The sequence below is a fragment of the Trachypithecus francoisi genome, unplaced genomic scaffold, assembly GCF_009764315.1.
Source record: "Trachypithecus francoisi isolate TF-2019V2 unplaced genomic scaffold, Tfra_2.0 Lachesis_group8, whole genome shotgun sequence".
In the NCBI taxonomy this organism is placed as follows: Eukaryota; Metazoa; Chordata; class Mammalia; order Primates; family Cercopithecidae; genus Trachypithecus; species Trachypithecus francoisi.
Window position 1 is genome coordinate 33,899,688 of NW_022681473.1, and position 21,626 is coordinate 33,921,313.

The 21,626-nt window shown below is 36.2% G+C and overlaps 1 protein-coding gene across 1 annotated transcript in view; it reads left to right on the top strand.

The window, feature by feature from the left end:
- Positions 1 to 21,626, top strand: part of LOC117080319 (doublecortin domain-containing protein 1) — a 70,083-nt gene that overhangs the window by 24,903 nt on the left and 23,554 nt on the right. Inside the window, exons 9-15 of the mRNA XM_033205293.1 lie at positions 1,553 to 1,738; positions 3,087 to 3,290; positions 4,562 to 4,754; positions 7,706 to 7,858; positions 8,569 to 8,670; positions 13,765 to 13,901; positions 15,149 to 15,328. Of these exons, the coding sequence (XP_033061184.1) occupies positions 1,553 to 1,738; positions 3,087 to 3,290; positions 4,562 to 4,754; positions 7,706 to 7,858; positions 8,569 to 8,670; positions 13,765 to 13,901; positions 15,149 to 15,328 (1,155 nt within the window). The remainder of the gene's footprint in view (positions 1 to 1,552; positions 1,739 to 3,086; positions 3,291 to 4,561; positions 4,755 to 7,705; positions 7,859 to 8,568; positions 8,671 to 13,764; positions 13,902 to 15,148; positions 15,329 to 21,626) is intronic.

A 21,626-nucleotide genomic window follows, 5' to 3' on the forward strand; every position in this document is an offset into this window, starting at 1 on the left:
TGACTTGTTTCCCCATCCCCCATAATTTCTGTAAATGAAATTGAGTCCTATAGTTGTAACTAGATTTATGTTTAACATTTTTTTTTTGGCCAGAATCTTCACAGGTTTTCCCACGTTTCCTGTGTATCACTCACTTAGGCAATGTGTGGGTTTTCCATTTTTAGTCATGATAGTTATGAGTGGGTTCAGGTGTTTACAACCTGATTTCATGTTTAAAAATTCCCCAGTGACATTTCACTTGATGTTGCCCTCTTGTTTCAAAAGGGTCAATTTTGTCTAATTCTATCATTTTTTTCCTACATTGATTAACTAAACTTTTAACAGAAGGAAGGACTTTAGCTCATCAATTCAATATCTGACTACTCAAAAATATGGTTGTAAGGGAATGTAGGATGAACACCTAATTCTTTCTATTGATCTCACTTATCTATTGCAGTGTAACAAAACCCCTGAAAATTTAGTGGCTTAAACAAAAAAAAAAAACATTTCTTGCTTTGTGAGCCAGCGATTTGAGCTGAGGTCAGCTGGGCAGTTCTGCTGGTCTTGTCCCAGGTCACTAATGTGGCTACAGTCATCTGGTGGTTCTTTGGTAGTTGGATGTTTTTATGGGGATGGGATGGTCAAAGATGGCGTCCCTCACCCATCTGGTGGTTGGCAGGCTGTTAGCTGGGAACACTGGTTCTTCAACTACATGGCTTCTCGAGCAGGCTAGCTCAAGTTTGTTCACATTGTGGTCTCGGGCTTCCAATGGCAGCCAAAACAGAATAAGCTCCAATGTGCAAGCACTTCTTACGCATCTGCTTGCATCACATTTGTTAGTGCTATGTTGGCCAAAGCAAGTAACATGGCCTTTCTCAGATTCAAGGAAAGAAGAAAAGGAGAAAGAGATTCTACTTCGTGATTGGTGGACCAAAATGTCACATTTTAAAAGGGCATGCAAATAAGAGTAGGATGGTTTTATTGTGGCCATCTTTACAAATAATCTGCCCCAATTTCTAGTGGCCAGTTTGTAGAGTTTTAAATTGATGCCAGTTTACTTCCAACAGTCTCCGATGAGTTGCAGTTTTGTTTTTATTTGCTTGGGGTTTATTTGTTTTTATTTATATTGTTAGCATCATTAAAACTCATAGGATTTTATATATTTAAACATTTTCAAAATGTTTCAGTTATGGTTCTTTCTGTTGCTCCCTAATTGTCCCATTTTGGGGCAGTGGAGGCTCCTTCATGTTGGCTCCTGTGTCTTTTGGACATGATGATGGCTTCTTCTCTTTCAGGACACAAGATATCCCTTCATTGTCTTGTATATTTCTTGCCCCAAATCTGGAGCTGGCCATTCCTCCAAGAAGCTGATTTTGCACACAGTTTATATTCATTGGTGTTGAATTGTCATTACAGAATTTGGAAATACTTTACATTTTTAAATTTAGCATTTTGGCTAAATTTAGCATTTTGGGATGTTAAAAGTGCTATATTTATACTGTAAAATGTTCTACAGCAATGCTATAACAATTTAGATGCTCCTATATAAAGCCATGTTTGTCTCCCATTTTAGGGATACTATTATCTCTCACCTGATGGAAAGAGAAAAACTATGCTCTGCTTGGCTTGTGGACAATCCATGAGAACAGAGAAGGGATTGAAACAATTGCTTCCAGGGGTTCCATTCCTCTGTATTTCAGGCACCAAGACTCAGAAGCCCTTCTTACAACGGCCATTCAAGGTCATCAGTGTGGCTGAGGTATGTAATGATCTGAGCTCTGCTAATGCATGTATGGCAACAATTTGCAAACTTTGATGCATTCATTATCTGCCTTGCACTCAAGTTCATCTCCACTCATTCAATTCATCTTCCTCAGATGCACCTTTACCATTCTACCTGCATTGATTTCCTTTTCCCCATTGTAATTTAAAATGCATTGTCTATTAATAGTTCAATAGACTCTTTGAAGTTAATTGGGCACTTCTGCAGCTTTAATCATTTACTGACATATTTCACTGTTCACAGTGTTGCTTTTAGGTGAGGAAGTAACCGCAAATCTTTACTTCATGGAACAGCTTTTTGCCTATATCCACAGGAAAAAAACTTCTTTTTACTAGTATGGAACATTTCAGGGGGAATTGGACATGTTGTTGTTAATGACTGTTCAGTTTGGGGTGCCTGAATTCATACATCCATGTCTAATAGTATTTAGAGTTCATGGAGAAAAAAAAACAAAAAAACTCTGCCACGTTCCTCTAACTACAGAAGTAAAAACTAAGGGAACTTACATGCCTGAATAAAAAGGAGCGATTCCTAAAAGGTGGAATATCTTCCAGCCTGGTGTGCTCTTCAGGGCTTGCTCACCGCATCCCCAGATCACCCTCCTCCCTTCCCTAATGCTGATACGCACTGGGGTTACAAAAAACCGGTTACAGAAAACATCAACAGAAGCAATAGCTTTGAAGGAGAAAGGAAGTCAGTCCTCTGGGAAACCTGAAAGCATCTGGTTTGCTTTGAAGATAGTAGGATAATGTTAAGGAGGTGGTAAGAAGTTGGTTGGAAAGAATCCCCAATGCTACAGAATTTCAGACAGAACTTTGCCCTCAGGGCAGCATCCTAGTTTGGGATGAAAAGGGAAAGCAGAAGAGTGGTGTTCACCACCCTTACTACCATGTGGTTAAAGCTACAACCATTCCCCTCCTCATTCATCAACATCTTCCACCATATGGTAGAATCATCCTAAAGTTAAAAATTCAGAGGCTATCTGTCATGTTCGTGTATGATTACTTTAATCCAGGCTCTCTCTGGCCATTGCAGAGAGAAAGCAAAAAAACAAATAAACAAACAAACAAAAACAAGAGAATGCCAAAAACACAAGCCAGATGCCCAAAGTCACCTAGTGACTCAGTGACAGGCCTGGGAGGGAACTGAAGAATTTGGATCCAACATCCTTCCAACTCTAGTATTCAATATCTCTAACACACGAAGAGAGCATTGCAAAATGTAGACACCACACACACATACACACATTTATTAAGAGGCTGAAGTGTAGCAAACTAAAACAAGAGTTTGAGTAAATGTACAATTTATTTTAAAAAATAATTAGGTTGATTTGTCGTGTGACGAGGCTGAAAAAACTCTAAGTTATTACCAAGCACGTCTATTGTCTTTACGGATGAAGACCTGCACGCAAGCTGCATCTCACAGTGGCATGGCAGCCACACACCAGAAGGCAGTGAAAATAATTGCATACAAAAATGGGGATGGATATCGTAATGGGAAGTTAATTGTGGCTGGAACATTCCCCATGGTAAGTGGCTATCACTTAAATGCTGTTTGTATCTTCAGAGGTAATGATAATGGCAATTCTTCTGACAAGAAAAAGCAGTGGGATTGAGTGATAGATGTCCCTGGCCAGATTCACCAGTTAAAGCTGATGAGATCAAGATCTCTGTTTACTGAAAGACATTTTATTTCATTGTATGTCAGTGGATACAGACTTAGAAACCCAGAATTCAGTTTTTAGATTGGCTCTAGAGTAGAGATCTGTAAGAAAGAGGAAAACAAAGCTACTAGATTTTCTTCCTTCTTATGATAGACGGAATGCCTTTTTCTGCCTTGTTTCTCATGCCAGCTTCAAGTTGTATGTCATCTGAATCATCCAATAGATGCCACCTCATTCACCATCTGGAGTATCTGGGCATGTATTTGTTGATAGGATGTTTTGTTTTATTTTCAAATTGGGGAAGCAGGGGCTATGTTAGGAGCAACTAGGTGGTCTGCCTTGGGGGCTGCTCCTCATAGTCATAGGAAGAGAGGAGAAGCTAGAAGGCCCAAACCCAGCTTTGTCCTTGCACTACTTGGTGATTATCTTGAATATTCACTCTGGCCAATGCCTTTAACAATGTATTTTACAAGTGATGTTTGATATGATATGGAGTTACCCTGCAGACTTCCTTGCAAGCACACGTATCTATTCCCTCACCTCTTTGGTTGAAAATATATTTTTAAATTAAGATATTGTCATTCAATAGACTAAGCAAAATACAGAAGTTAGCAACTCCAAGATTCACCCAGGGATCCACAGCTGGCTTTTATGGTCTTGGGCAAAAATTTTAATCTTTCATCCTGTTTTTCCATCTGCACAATGCAGGCAATAATACCTGTCAGTTCTTGGTCTGAAGGTTAACTACTTATTTATTTTGAAGCGGTTTATCAGTATGAAGTATTACAACAGTTGTATAACTTATAAAGCAACAAATTTAAAAGTGGATTTTTAAGTTGAACATTTCTTAGAAGATACTCTGATGCTAAAATGTATTAATATATGTCAGCTGCCATGTTAAATTTTTGGAGCTAGGAAATTTACAGCTGGATTGGACTACTGTTGTGAAATTAGGTAGGACAATCTAATATGGAAAATAATCTCTGATTCAAAGATCAACATCAGTAGTAATTCAGCTTTCTATTTTCTCAAATTCGATTTTTTTTTTTTCAGATTTTTAGAATGACAAGCTTTTAATGATTATTCCCAACCCTATCACTTTTGCCTGTCAGATCCTTACTGCCTGTGTTATCTAGCTTCTTACAGAATGCACGGAAAAACTCGGGCTTGCCCGAGCAGCCTCCAAAGTATATACCAAAGATGGAACCCCAATCTTTACCTTGCGTGATTTGGTTTTATGGGCTCTAGATGAATCCTTTCTCCAGAGAGACTCTGAGAAACAAAAGCAAGATGCAGCTCCTGTTGGAAAAGAACAGATAATTGTTGAAAGTATGGAAGGTTGGCTACAATCTACAGCATTTAGCTAATTCTATTTATGCTTGATCATAAAATTGTTAAACATGATTATTTCATTTAGTCACTTTTTTCAGAATTTCAAAATCATAGGAAGGTACTTTTGTGACCCAAAGAGTGTCAATGAAATTCTCATGTTGTTTTTACCTTGCAGAATTATAAGAAAAATTAAAACTTAATGCAAATTTTGATTTTAGCACTGAAACAATAAATAAATTACATATAATTAATAAAATATGTTTGACAGTTCAGCTACTTTATGGAACATAATCATTTTTTGTTCTTACTCAGAACCAAAACCAACTGGAAACCACTTGAGAAATGGGGGCTGGATCAATGGAAATCTCTTGCTACTATTAGAAGGGAAGGTGTCCTCTCTATCTCTCTGTGTTTCTACCCTCATTCAACTCCCCTTCCCAGTCTCTGTCTTCTCCACTCTTTACTATCTCCCAGAAGCTCCAGTCAATGTCCATCTATTGTATTTTGGGGCATATTGCATGATAACGGTCTGTTAATAGCTGTGTGTGTCTTATTAGACTATTTGCAGTTTGAGGGCAGTGACTGTGTGTGTCCCAAACAACAGTCTGCTAAAAAAAAGCAAGTCTTGGTAGTAGTGATTCAGTAGTTTTCTCAGTATGAGATTTCCACGGTTGTATTGAGAGGCATAATTTAGAAGTTAAGAACTTCGGTTTTGGAGCCAGAATACCAGGGTTCAAATCCCAGCTTTGTCACTTGCTAGCTCAATGGCCTTGCGTAAGTTGTTTAACTACTCTTGTATTCCAATTTTCTTATTTATAATGTTAGGATACATTTTAAACTATATTTTACTATTTTAAGTTTCTTACATAAAATTTACATATTTTACTATTTGTAAAATAGTCAATTACTTCATGGAGATATATATATATATATATATATATATATATATATTTATTTAATATGTCTTCATTACATAGATAACATTGTCTTAGTCCATTAGTGTTGCTGTAACAGAATACCACAGGCTGGTTAATTTATAAAGAACAGAACTGTATTTCTCACAATTTGGGAGGCTGCAAAGTCTAAGAGCAAGACATTGGTAGATCTGGTTGTCTGGCGAGGTTACATTCTCCAGAGGGGAATAATGTTTTGTCCTCACACAATGGAAAGCAGAAAGGGCAAAAGAGCCCAGCACTGTGCGAAGCCTCTTTTATAAAGGTCTTAATTCTATTCACAAGAAGAGAAGCCCTTATGATCTAATCACCTCTTAAAGTCTCTATCTCTCTTAATATCATCACACTGACCATTAATTTTTAACACCAGAATTTTGGAAAGCACACATTCAAACCATAGCAAATATATCTATATATTTTCACTTGAACACATATATATATGTGTATATATATATATTCAATATCTGTATTCATTTGATCATCATTAATATATTCATTTGGTCTGCATAAATATTAATATATATTCATATGTGTATTTATATATACACATGCACATATATACTTAGAACAGTGCCTGGTTGATATTTACCAAACATTCAGTGAAATTACTTATCACTTTTGTGTATAGGATATTACTTATTTCGTCTTCAAATGAGTTTTAAGAAATAATTATGTGAACATTTAATGCCTAGCTGATTGCTGAAGCATATATTTCTGCCTTTATTTGGCATATAGAATATCTGAACTTCAGGTTTTACAAAATTATAATTTAAAACGCTATTCTTTAAATTCTTATTAAAAGCCTGGTTGCAGTAATATTATTAATGTAGGACTATCAAAAGGGCATTCTTTTGATTCCATCTCTTCCTCCCTGTATTCTAAAGGGTATGCTTAAATCAGGCAAGGCCATCAGTAGACTGCCCCCTTGATGGAACTGTGGCTTGGTGTTATGCCATCAGTTTGCATTAAGGAACTTTAAAGAAACAGCTGTTTGTCAGAATTCAACATGGTGCTTACTATGCAGGCAGTGGTTAAGAGCACAGCCTTCATTGGCAGATGGCCTGGATTCTAATCCTTACTCCGCCACTACCCAGCTATGTCACTAAAGCTCAGTTACCATATCTGTAAAAGAAGACTGATAATAAGCCCTAACTCAGAGTCTTAGAGTATCATTTTTAGAATCACATGAGATGATATATGTAAAGGCCTTAATAAAATACCCAGTATATAATAAGTTCTCAATATATATTAATTTTCTTTTGCAGGGTACTGTTAGCTATATCACAAATAGCCTCTTTATGAGGACCCTTAAATGAATTTTTCTCAGATCTCAGAACCAGGAAAAGTGCATTCTCTATGGAATTTCTCACTATATGTGGGCCATATGAAGCTGGAAATTGTGTTTTTCTCTTTGCTTTGGCCATTAGGAAACTCAGAGTCAAAATTTTGCTTTATCTCTAGCAAGTAAAAACAGGGTATTTATTTCAGTTTAACAGTAAAATAATATCTAACATCTATTTGATGCTTATCAGAGTAAACAGGCCAAACACTATTTCTTCTAAGCATATTACTTTGTTCTTTTAAAAAAAGAAACAGCAGAATGAGATATTATTATTCATTTAAAATATAAGAACACTAAGGTACTTTATCCCTGGCTTTAGTCTATTCCTATACTCCTTTCCCTTGTGCTTGATTTTTTATCTCTATTTTTTCCATTTTGGAGTAGGTATTTTGGTAAGCCACCTCAAATTTCTTTCAGAACTAGGTGATGTGTAAGAAAGAAATTAAAACATATTTACAATCTTATTAGGTTTTTTTTGTTGTTGTATATGAAGTTTCTGACCAAATTTATGCATTAATCTCTGATTTTGGCATTGCCTGTTTAAATCAAATTAAGTTATTAATGAATAATAAAATATTTTGAATAAACAAATTCAGAAAGCAAATTTATTCATTATTCATTGAACAATGATAAATGTGTCATTTTTCCACCAGGAAATCTAAGAATGAAAGTGAAAAACAGATTATTTCCAAAATCTGTGACATCTGATAGTTTGGATGGTATAGATAAGTCTTTGCTTACCCTCATCCTCAGAAATCCTATTGCCATCTGGGTATCTTCTGGTGAACCATTTCTACCTCCAAATGGTAAGTTTTTTGTTTTTGCTTTCTTTCAAGCAAGTATATGAAGGGAGAGAGAAATACATTTTATGCCATCATAAGAAAATGAATTAAATGGGTATAATATCAACATAATAACATCAAATTTGCACAAAGAACAGAAGGTTCATCAACTAATATGTGCACAAGGATAGCTATACTCTCATATTTGCACATTTGCCTGTTTTTTTCTTACTGGAATGGAGTATTCTGCGTGGAAAAATGTCTAATTTAGTTGATAAAGAGATCCTTGGTCTATAAGACTGAGAGTAATGGTATACATTAGAAAATAACAAATGAGTTTAATTCACACTGAGGACGACCTGTCTGCACATTTTCATTTTTAAGAACTGCACCCTTTAGGCAGTAGGTGGATGTTTAAAAAATGAATGGTTCCAAGCCAGGCTTTCATCACCTCCAAATAGTTTGTGGAAGTGGAAAATGAAATATGGCTATTGCATATGGTAAATCTATATAATAAAACAGCATCGTTCCTCTTCTTTTTTTTACCCCTCCATTCCATAAAGAAATGCCTTAAGCCCTGTCATCTTTCAAATGAGGTTTCTTTTAATGACCCTTACCTTTTAATTACTTGTTTCTAATTGAATCTATTTCTTTGAGCAGAAAGTTCTTTATAAATTATTGGTGTGTGTGATAAATTACTGTTGATAAAATATCTTGTATTTGTATTATTCTAGCTTTGCAGAAAGCAGAAAAATTACAGAAACAGAACTGGCTGAAAAAGGACAGAATTTTGGCTGATCTAGATACCATGAGACACAAAATGAGACAGTTAAAAGGTCAGTATGAACTATACCAAGCATAACCATATTTAATTCAAAATGTAACCTCAAATTGCTAATGGTTATTTTCTACCATTAGATACCAAGTGTTTAACTAAGGAACATTATATAAATATTGTCTTACATAAATCATTTGAGCAAAGTCTAAAACCTAATAATATATTTTTGGTCTGATTTTATATCTGTAAATTTTATATTAAAATGAAATACCAAATGACTTCTGCATATGTTTTAAAAATTAGGAAAGTACCTGGGCAAGAGAAACTACCCCATTGTTTTGAAATAATCCCTCAACAGACATTCTGTGGGCTTTGGAATTAATCTTTAAACAAACCTTGCTGTCATTCCTTGGGTATTGCTAGGGAAGAATTTTTTTTTTTTTTTTTTTTTAAGTAGTCTGAATGAGGAAGTACTAAAATCTTCAGAAGTCAGTGTCAGTAACTTAAAATGACTCCTTTTTACACAGCATGAGACATGCTAATCACAGTCCAAGTGATCAATTATTGGTCTCCTCCTTCTATTCTCTTTAACACAGAATCTTAGTTTTCTGACCTTATACTATTCCCAGGACTTGAGATACAAATGGTACTTTGGGGAGAAACAGTGTACTATGGACTTGAGTCTAGGAAGGAACACATTTCAAACTCAGTAATTGCCACATCAGAATTTCAACTCCTGATGCTGTCTTGTGTTAAAAGCATATGAATCTTGCTTCACTAAATGGCAGAACTAGTCCTAACTGCATTAGACTGCACTGTAGTTTGAAATGGCTATTACCGGTTGTTACCAAAAGAAGAATTGGGTGTAAGTGAAAATAATTACTACTACTAACTTCTACCACTCCTACTATTAGACATTTTCACTTGAATGTTCCATGGACATGTCCAAAACCACAACTGTCATATTACGCCAACACCAATGCCTCCTTTGTTTCAACTAGTAGTGGGTTCTACTACCATCTACCCAGGTGTTCCTCCTCAAAAACCTGGAAGTCACTCTTGGCATCTCCCTCTCTCTCACCTTCCCCAAACAAATATTCAGTAAGCCTTGTTACTTTGAATCTGTTAAGTTGATCTCAAATGAATGTCACTCTCTCAGTCTATATATCATTATCCAAGTTCAAGCTACTATCATCTATATATTCCTTGGACCATTGGAACAGTTTTCTAACTGATCTCCCTGCTTCTGTCTTGACAATGGTATCCATTCTATAAATCATGGTGACATTCTGAAGTTGAAGTTATCATGCAAAAATGCAAAGGTATTATGATACTCCAGGCACAAAATCTTGCAAGGTTTCCTATTATCTTTAGGACAAATCCTTGAAACTCCTTAGCATGGCCCTTTATAATCTTGTTCTCTGTAAGCTCCTATTTCTTCTTGCCCACTACATTTCATACATTTTAACTTTCTTTTAGCTCCCCAGACATACCATGCACTCTCTTAACTTTGAGCTTTGGCACATTTTAGTTCCCTCTACCTCAAAGTTTTCCCTCTGCTGTCCTCTTAGGCTGCTCCTACTCATTCTGTGTTTTTAAGGTTACTTGTTACTTCTTCCCATAAGCCTTCCTCAGCATTCCAAGCCTAGGGTAATGTGGTTTATCACACTCTGAACTTCCCTCCAATAGTCTTCATCACATTATTATAATTACCTGTTTATGTGACAGTCTTTCCTATGTTAGATTATACATTCTATACCCTTCTCATTTGTTCTCTGAATAGTTGTAGAATGACTGATTTAAAGAATAAATGGAATTGCAACCATTCGCTGCAGGGAGTTTCCTAAGCTCTATTCCTGCATCAACTTCAATGCTGAAAATAGCACCTGGTATAGCTGCCTTTATTAAATTCTGATTTTATATTGTCTTCAGTTTTTATTTTTTATTTATTTATTTATTTTTTTGAGATGAAGTCTCGCTCTGTCGCCCAGGTTAGAGTGCAGTGGCACCATCACAGCTCACTGCAAGCTCCGCTTCCCAGGTTCACGCCATTCTCCTGCCTCAGCCTCCCGAGTAGCTGGGACTACAGGCACCCGCCACCACGCCCGGCTAACTTTTTTGTATTTTTCGTAGAGACGGGGTTTCACCATGTTAGCCAGGATGGTCTCCATCTCCTGACCTCATGATCCGCCCACCTCGGCCTCCCAAAGTGCTGGGATTACAAGCGTGAGCAACCGCGCCCAGCCAAGTATTTTAAAAATTTTAAGTTAATTTGTCGTCATCTACAATACCACTGTTTAAAACTCTGTATTTTGTCAGTGATGTCCATTCTGGAGGGATCCATTGATGTGATTTCTCTTAGAATTTAATGCTAACGTAAATCTTGTCTCTATTGACAAAGTGGTATGTTTTCTGCTATTAAATATAAATTCAACACATGCTTATAAAACATTTACCCTCATGAAGGCCTTTTTCTAGCTGGTGAGATTATGAGGATAAATAAGAACAAGTCTTAGTTAACTGCAAGGCCTATAAGATTGTGAGCTTCCTCAGGGTTGGCTAAGACAGGAGGTATGAATAGTTGCTAAATCAGCTATTCTATGTCATCATAGCCATTGGTAATTGCAACAAGCATTTATTGAGCATATGCTATGTGCAAAACACTGTGCTAAGCTGATTTTACATTTCATTGGTAAGCATGAACATTGCTAATATTAATCATAATACTAGTAATTACTTTGTTGGGTTTTCATGATTAAGTAACAAATGTCGAATCTTTACTACATGGTTAGTATATAATAAATACTCAATAAATATTGGTGTAAGGATTCCTGAAAAGGCAACTCATTTACCCACTTGGGGTTTTATAAAACTGATAAATAAATAAAACTCAGGAATGGCAGATCAAGCTAAATTATCAATGTTACATATAAAGGCAATGTTGGAGCATTTAATTTAGTGCGAAAGTGAAATAAGTCTGCTAACTGAAACCCTAGATTGGGTGGGCTTACCCTTGCAGACACAGGTGATTCTGAATGAGGGTGGGCCTCCCAATAAGACAGGGAATGGGGAGAGCTGTCTGGGCAAGACTCATCCCATGAAAGAACAGCAAAGCACTTGTGTTCTCTAGTTTCTAAGAGAAACAATGGGCCAAGAATCCCCAGCTTATTTTCCCCAATTTCCAATCAGAAAAATAATCTGCAGTATCAGTGGGGCTCCATCCTCAAAATGAAACAATAGGACTAGGGAAGAGGCATGTCTCATGAATAGTTAGCGATTATAATTACTATCCCCTGATCTCATGTGAAATAAAATAGGATATACGGGAAAATGTAATAAGAAAATACAAAATAATTCATTCAATACATTACTACATGGTTTCAATTTATGTTATTCATACCTATGTAAATATAAGTTTATCATAAAAACTTTTCCCCAAACTAAAATCTTTTGTGATGACATTGTCTCTTCATGAAAATTATAGCACAAATGCATTCATTTCCTTAAGACCATTAGAAGCAAGTTGACAAAAAATGCATGTTTTTTCCTGTTTTCTATACTCAATCCCTAGTTCTCAACAGTATAAATGATAAACTTGCTGAACTCTCTGTAGATGAACAAAATTGTATTGTTCAAAATGCATTCTAAATAAAATATTTGTTGAAATGTCATTTATAAAAATGTATGGGCCATAAATTAATGTTATCTGCATTCTATAAATAGAGTTGGCTAAAAACTAAATTTAGTATAAATTTGTGTTATGTATTTGTGAGGTGCCACCATGGTCTTCTCAAAAGTGCATTGCTTAATGGCATTGTCACTGTAACTCACTGACTGATTGATTCAATTATGTTTTCTCACATCCATAAATTGTAAATGAATCCTTATTAGGGACATAGTATTCTGGTTTCCCTGAAAAGTCACTGTTGCCATTTATTTTTATGCTGCATCTCTTTCCATAAACTTGAGCTAGAAGAGCACAAGTGCTTTATACTCTATAAGTACCAGATTATTTTCAGTTTTGTTTGAGTCATGGTCTGAAAATCTTCACATTAAAATTATGTTGACAACAAAATTAAGACTCAATTTCATTTTAGTAATTCCATTGTTTTATGAACCTAAGTTACTCTCTCTAAGAAGCCTTCTGTGGTGCCTCAGACTAGGTTAGCAACTCCTGTTAGGAGCTGTTATAGCTCTTGTGCTTTCCTGGTGCAGCCCAACTACAATCCACTATTGGTGTAATTATTTCCTTGATGTCTGCCTTCCCAACCAAACTTGAGGCAGGAACTCATTCTCCAACATGTTTGTGCTTGCATTATCCAACACAATGCCTTACCCATGGCTGTTGTTCAATATAGGTTTTTGGAAAGAAGATACAAGAGAAAGCATTATTTTTACTTAATAAGTTTAGAGATCAATATGAAATGCGGACTGATTATATCTTCAACACAAAAAGAAAACAATTTCATAAGTGTGACTTTTTAAACCTGTTTTATAACTATTTTAAGTGATCTAGTAGAAAGAACACATAAATTGGAATCACCACACTTATTAAATTATGCCTGTGATTCTTTAGAATACAGTATTCCAATAAATATTTTCTCTTACTACAACTTCCTAACAGCATAAAGGGCACAGCAGAAGTGTCAGAAACTAATCGTGCTCGCAGGGTATTATTAGATAGAAAAAAAGATTCCTGTCTCTTGGGTTAATATTATTTTAGAAATACTTAATCCCCAGGCTGCTAAGCTAATTGTGGGGGAAAGGCTTATTATTAGTAAAGAGAACAAAACATATGTTCCAATACTAGAAGGATGATAGGGGCTATACAAGGTCATGAATTCTATTTGACTAAATTACCGCTGAACGATATCATGGATGCGAGGCTGGGGCCAGTGTGGAAATCAGCATGTTATCTTCCTCTTCTATCTGTAGAGTACATATGTGAATCCTGGCTATTTAAAGTCTGACGCTCCCATATGAAGAGGTATTGTTAGATATTATTACCTTAGGCATCTTTGCTTTTATGATACTTCAGTATTTTAGCCTATGCTCCTGTGTGGAATGATTTATACATAGAAAGCCAAATCAATTTATTTGAAATCTGAAAGCCTATCATCAGAAACAAAATTTCTAGGACTTGTTTCCTCAGGGCGGCGAGTAGCGGCATGTCAGCCAGCCACTATGGTTCCTACTAAAAGCCCTGTGCAGCCTGTGGTGGTTGAAGGAGGCTGGACTGAACAGACTCAAGAGGAAATTAAACTCATGGAACTTATAAGACATACAGAGGTATGTTCTTTGGGATTCTGGACATTAAAGACACTGCCCTTTTTATGAGTATTTAAAAGTACAATATCGAATTTTAAAATGATACTGTTAATATATTCTCAGCATCTGATCAGTTATGACCATATAAGCATATGCCAAGCATTGAGTTGGCATTTGAAGAGTAGCTGTCTAAAAGACAGCCAGCTCATATGAGGGTCTGTTTTGTTTGAATGGAGACCAGAAATTATGACCTTAGCAAAAAAGAGAAAAAGGCCCAATGGATATGTACAAAGGTAATTGTAATAATTGTAGTCAAGTTGAGCCTTCTGGCTTCATTGCTCATTACTCCTAAGGGCATGTCTCAATATGTAAAAAGAGCAAGGAGCAAAATACTAATTGCAACGGAGACATTCACAAGTGAAGAATTAAAAAAGTGGTTTCAGTCCAATTGGTTAATCAGTCAGGATTGCCAGACATAAAAAAGTCGAAAAGATAAAGGTCAGCTGTTGAGAGAGGACCAGGGAGAGAGACCAGGGAAAACTTTTTTGCTTTGTGAAGTTTTTCATCAAAATGACACATTCCTATTTAATAAGATTTCTCAAATTCGTGAAATGCGTTCAGTCTAAATCTTAAGCATGTGCCCAAGTCAAGGTTACTAGAACAAAAGGAATTGACATCCCTAGAAATATGACTTCGTGCCAAGCTAAGAAGGATAAATCACTGACCAGGGAATGAATGCAAAGCATTGAACTAGGACATGCTTGAGGTAGAATAAAAAGCTGCCTGGCAGGGATCTGGCAAAGTATAAGGGTGGCTGCTGTATTTTAAAAGACAGTAAGTAAGGACTGAAACAACATTCACGTATACTCTTGTATGCATTTCTTGGTTAGAGGAAATGATGTGATTCTAATAAAAAACTCATTTGTTAGATGCAGAGAAATCTCTCAGTAGGGGAAACATCATGCAAAAGTCCAAAAATACTTCTCTCTTAATTTCTTCATATTATAAATGAAAGTTAAGTGCTTTGCCAAAATGACTGCCTTATTATTATTATTCTAATGATTGCTCTTGCCTTTAGTATTTCATTGAAGCAAGGGGAATTTACTAGCGTCAGTGACAAGAGAGGCTAATGTACTTAATAGTTACTTCCTAAAATTTTTTCCATATAATTTATTAATTACAAGATATTTCTGGATTTTATCACATTCTTCACAAACACTATACAGACAGTTCTCTAAACACAACATTCTCTGGGTTTTTCTTGACAGGCACACGTTTCTGAAATCCAAGCAATGGAATCCAAAAGAAATTTTCCAATTGCAACTAAACCTAAAGCAGTCAAGCTGAGCAGCCTGTATAAGCAGCCCAACACAAAAAGAGTGTGGATTTATCTAAATGGAGGCAGACCTGAAGATGGCACTTATTCCTGGGGCAAAACTGTTTCAGAGGTAAATCTAGTGTGAAAGGAGTGTTTCATAGGCCTGAGTTCAAATCCCAGCTCTGATATTTCTAGATTGTTTGGTCAAGCAAATCACTTCTATGACCCTCATCTTCTTGTCCATAAAATAGTAACAGCACTTTCCTCGTAGGATTGATCTCATGATTGAATGAGCTTATATGTGTGAAATGTGAAGTTCAATGCGTCTGACATAGATGTGAATCTGAATATGACACTCGTCCAGCAGAGAACTGTGCCAGTTCAACCCACTCCTACCAAAGAGTAAAATCTAAACTTTAAAGTAATTTTCTTCATTCATTATTATTATTATTATTATTATTATTATTTATTTATTTATTTGAGACAGAGTCTTGCTCTGTCACCCATGCTGGAGTGCACTGGCATGGGTCTTCATCCGTTGTAAATCCAGTTCACAAGAGTGACTTTTTTCACCCATCATGAATCATTTACTAGATATGTTCTATCTAAGAAAAACAATGATACTCATTAGAGAAAGCCTATCATGTTCTTACTACCCAGAGTCCTAGAGCTGTTAGAATTCTCACTTCACAAAGTTAAAATATTGACTACGGAAAGAGGAGTAACAGTTCATTCTTGGTTTGTAATTTCAGTCAGGGATACAAGTCTGACATTTTTTCTTAATCTTTAAATGAAGACTTTAGGCACATAATAAATGAATTTGGGTAATCTTTCTAAAAGTCTTATCTATTGCAATGATGTCTTAAATAGTAGTTTCTCTTTTTTATTTTGTGAAATGTTTTCATGAATTTTTCTGGGACAAGTGAAAGTCATGCAGAGATGTTGGTGGTGGTGGGGATGTGGATAGGCAAGATAGTATAATAGACTGGCTTGGAGAAGTTCATGGAGGCTGGTGAGGGCACATAGAGTAGCAGGGCCACCTGAGATGGTTCTGCCCCTGGACATTAATCCAGTTTCAAAGTGTAAGGGAGACCACTCTTCTCTGACAGGGAGTTTGACTAAGAATGGTGAGAGCAACTTCATATCAGAAGTTGACAAACAATTTGTTGTACTTGAGAAATAAGAGATTAAAATGTGAAAAATGTATTCCCCAAATTAGGAGTATAAGTAAAGGATCTTCATATATGTAGGGGAAAAAGGAAAGTGATTTTTAAAAAAGATAATGAAAGCTTTTTCAGAAGCGAGCTACCTAGAAAAAGCACTATAACAAAGCTGAAATGTCTTTTCCCTGGTGGTTTCTTAAAAAATCAGAGTTCATGTTGTAGATGCTAAATGTTAAAATGCACTTAAGCATTGCACCTAGAACTGATAAATTTCTGAGAGAACATGCAATGATTAATAAATGGGTAAAGGGTAGAGCTGAGACAATGGGGGAAGATAGCCTATCAGATTCAGGGTAGAAAAAGCTTACAATAACTTTGATGAAGATTACTTATATCTATATCTAACCGGGGGATGACTTTTTGATTTATGTGACTCTCGTGTAGCATATAAAAGACATTTCATAACTCTTATTCCATGATCATATAATTTTTTATGAGCTTTATATATGAAGAGCCCTATGCTAGATGCTGTAAATTATTTTTCTAATTTATGTCTGTGGAAATATTTTTGTAAACTGAATAGTGCTATATAATTGACAGCTTAACATCAATAGTAGTAAGTAGCAGTGGAGTCTGTGGTCTCCTTAAATTAATACGTCAGATTGACAGAGTTTTAGAAAATATATCTAAGGTTTACTTGGGAATGTAGAGAAATGGGCACTCTGGAAGTACAACTCTTTGGAAGACAATTTGGCTGTACATAGCATAAGAAAGTGTATTTGCAGAACTTGATCCCAAGGATATTTTCATGAACCTAGGCAACAATTATTTATTAAGAATATTTATTACAAGCCTATTTCTAATAGAGCTAGATTATAAATAATTCAAAACCTCATCAATGGGGAGATGATTAAATGAATTATAACACATAAGATGAAATACAATAACTCAAAATTACCTTTTTGAAATAATAATAAAGATGTTCAAGATATACTTAGTGAAAGAAGCATTATGTAAAGCATGTGGAGTTAAGTTCTGCACATATATATGCACAGATATAGAAAAAAGACTGGACTGATTTTATTAGATGGCCATATTATGGGAGACCTTTATTTTCTTTCTTGTATGTTTTCCTATGTGTTCTATATTTTTTATGGTGAGTCCAGATTTTTTTAATAAGGAAAAGTTGTATGATAGGGAAGCTTATATTCCTCTGAGAGAAGTACTAATAGAATGTGATAAATGTAAAATTAGCAGTGAAGGCAGGAATCTCAGTTGAGAAAAGGGAGCACAGTGCCCACCTAGGGTGACAGACAAGGCTCTACAGAGGAATCAATAAGGAATTCTGATGGAACTTGAGAAATGGAGGAGATTCAACAGCTTAAGCAGAAAAAGCATTAACAAGGATGAGGGGCACCCATGTAAATATAGGTGTTAGAATTCACAAAGTACATTAAATAGGTGCCCCATGGACAGAGAAATTGGAAGAGATAGTTGTGACCAGAGAGATTGTTTAAAAGCATATGGTAGACCCCATATACATAGTTATTAATTTTCTCAGTCAGCCACAACAAAATACTATAGACTGAGTATTAAACAGCAGAAACAACAGAAGTTGATTTTCTCACAGTTCTGGAGGCTGGATGTCCAAGATGAAGGTGCCAGCCGGGTTGGTTTCTGGTGAAGCCTCCCTTTTTGGCTTACAGACAGCCACCTCCTTGCTGTGCTCACACATATTCTTTCCTTTGTGTGTGTGTGGAAAAAGAAAGGACTATGGTGTCTCTTCTTTTTCTTGTATATAAAGAAACCAGTCCCACTGGAATAGGGCTCCACCCTTATGGCTTTATTTATCCTTAATTACCTCCTTAAAGGCTCTATCTTCTAATATAGTCACAGCAGGGGTTAGGGCTTAAACACGAATTTGGAGTGGACACAGTTTAGTCCATAACACGATCCTAAACTCAACTACTTAAACCACTTCTTGCCTGTAAATAAAGAAATGGAATAGCGAAATCAATGTTTTGGGAAGATTAATGTGGCCTACATGTGTAAAAGGACACTTAGAGAATATCTAGAAACTTTTAATCTCTTCCTTTTCCTTTTCTGTGCTGTGTATTTTTGTCTTTAGGGGCTTGCATGGGATTCTTTGTCATCAGTTAGGAATGTATCCTTTCACACTATCAGGCTGTATAAAATGCCTCTGGAGGATGGACTGTGTGTGAGAAATGAACAGGCAGCAGGAAGGGTAGGGTTTGGATTTCACTGGGGTGTCTGGCTAATGACACTGACTCCAAAGAAGCTCAGAGTTTCAGTGTTTGAGACTTTTGCTGGAAGAATGAGAAACAGAGCACATTTCAAAGTGCTTCTCTCTACCTTCTATAATGAAACCCCCAGATGCTGTTTGAATCCCATCCAATGTGGACTTTCTCTCAACTGCTTTCACTGCTGTGGCTACTCTGGATGATTTAGCCGTGTTCTTCCCACCCACTCTTTGAACATTGCTAGACTTACTCTCGTCTCCAACTGTTGTCAGCTCATCAGTCATCAGTGCACCAAGGCAGCTCTCTCTCCAGGGTTAGTGGCTCTTTCTGCAGGACCAGCATCTTTCTCTGATTTATGATTGCCTATGCCCCTCCTTCTATGGTCCTGAAGCGTTTGTCTTCTCCCATTCCTGCGGCAGCTCTCTGATTCTACAGAATCTCGAAATCAGAGTGTTCTTCCTTGGCCCAGGAATGGTTCTGAATGCATGAGCAGAAGCTAAAGGAATGAAAAAGAGGTCTTTCTGATTTGGATAGGCAAGTATCTCACGCCCACAGGGAGCATGCAATAGTTCCATGATGACCATGTGCCCCACCTGAGGAGACCTGGTCTATGAAAACAAAACTCAGAAAACAGATTGTGGGTGAGCAATTATTATGGAACAGTGTTTCTTCATCATGAACTTTGTTATTGCAAAAAAATTTAACTTACAGTATATACTTTAAAGAGGATACTTCAGTAAGTTTAGATACATTTGAAAAACAGAATTAAGAATGTCTTTGTTTTGTTTTGTTTTTTGTTTGTTTTTGAGATGGAGTTTCGCTTTTGTTGCCCAGGCTGCAGTGCAATGGCGTGATCTCAGCTCACTACAACCCCCGCCTCCTGGGTTCAAGCGATTCTCCTGCCTCAGCCTCCAGAGTAGCTGGGATTATAGGCATGCGCCACCACGCCCGGCTAATTTTGTATTTTTAGTAGAGATGGGGTTTCTCCACATTGGTCAGGCTGGTCTTGAACTCCCGACCTCAGGTGATCCACCCGCCTTGCCCTCCCAAAGTGCTGGGATTACAGGTGTGGGCCACCAGGCCCAGCCTAAGAATGTCTTAAAGGTCGTAATATGACTAGATATCTTAGAACCTAATTGTACTGAAAATGTCTACTTTTTTTCTTTTTAACTCATCTGTATTTGTTACATTCTTTTAGGGCAGACTGTGACTTGGGGACTACATTTCCATGCACAAGCCTCACTGAGTTACTTTTTGAACAGCTTTACAAGATGCCTAGGTAGGCTTGTAATTTTTCCTCTAAACAATTTTTTTCTCTTTCTCTTTCTCTTTCTTTCTTTCTTTCTTTCTTTTCTTCCTTTCTTTCTTTCTTTCTTTCTTCTTTCTTTCTTTCTTCTTTCTTTCCTTTCTTTCTTTCTTTTTCTTTCCTTTCTTTCTCTCTCTTTCTTTCTTTCTTTCTTTCTTTCTTTCTTCTTTCTTTCTTTCTCTCTCTTTCTTTTCTTTCCTTTCTTTCTTCTTTCTTTTCTTTCCTTTCTTTCTTTTCTTTCCTTTCTTTCTCTCTCTTTCTCCTTCCTTCCTTCCTTCCTTCCTTCCTTCCTTCCTTCCCTCCTTTCTTTTCTTCCTTTCTTTCCTTCTTTCATTCTTTCTTGATGGAGTTTTGCTCTTGTTGCCCAGGCTATAGTGCAATAGCATGATCTCAGCTCACTGCAATCTCTACCTCCTGGGTTCAAGTGATTCTCCTGCCTCCCAAGTAGCTGGGACTACATGCTTGCACCATAACGCCTGGCTAATTTTGTATTTATAGTAGAGATGAGGTTTCACCATGTTGGTCAGGCTGGTCTTGAACTCCTGACCTCAAGTGATCCACCCGCCTTGGCCTCCCAAAGTGTTGGGATTGCAGGCATGAGCCACCACACCTGGCCAAACAATACTTTTCTTTGAGAAATAAGCCCTGTGGAGAGTTACATTAAGTTGCTTCTGTTTAACATACTTATTTCTAGTGGACTAATATATGCAGAATTGGCAACCACGGGGCATGAAAAGTTTAAAAAGTAGATCCTAGAAGAATAACAAATACTTTCCTTCTAAACATCAAGGTAGATTTCAGAACACTTCAATGCCAACATATTTGGTCTACTAAGGAATCTGGCTTGAATACTTTAGACCTCAAAGTTAACATTAGGCTGCATACATCTTACAGCACACATTATGTTGATCTGTTAAAAGAAACCAATTTGAAATTTAAAAAGCATTACCAACTCTGCTTTAGTGCCTAAAGCATCACAATGTCGCAAATAGAAGTTGAAAGACATCTTATCTTTCCCTTAAAGGAGTTGTTGTCATGCCTTACAGATCTTTTTAATGTTAACCAAAATAAAGGAAAAAAGTCATTGAAAATATATTATCAGAGAGAATAAAGATAAAATATTGAACATGAGTACAAGTCATTCTTGAGTCAGAGCTTAGTCTATGTCTTCCATGCATGATGTGTCATTATCTCCTTCAAGGAGCAGCATTTCATTAGTTACAGCAGATAAAATGCTTTACTTTCATATTAAAAATTTTTTTGGCTAAATTTATTGACATTACATATAAATATGTCTTAGGAGAAATCAAGTAAAATAACCGTAGATTGAATTTATATCTTGCCTTTAAAGTATGTTTTAGTTAAATTATTTATATTTTTTTTTTCTGTAAGTAGAAAATATGATCTCTATAGAACAGTGACATTTTAGTGGTAAAGAAAAATATAAGAAATACAACTTTCTGGGATCTTTTCAAACTACACAAATTTCTCTCAGATACCTATCTCTATATATTTCTACGATAGCTCCTCATTTTTCCCACTCCAGATAGAAACTCAACTGCCATACCCTTTGGTTTCCTTGGAGTAGAAAAAAAAAAATAGTGACTGCTATGGATTGAATTGTGCTCCCAAATTTATGTTGAAGACACAAACCCCAATGTGACTATATTTGGAGATAAAGCCTTTAGTTGGTAATTA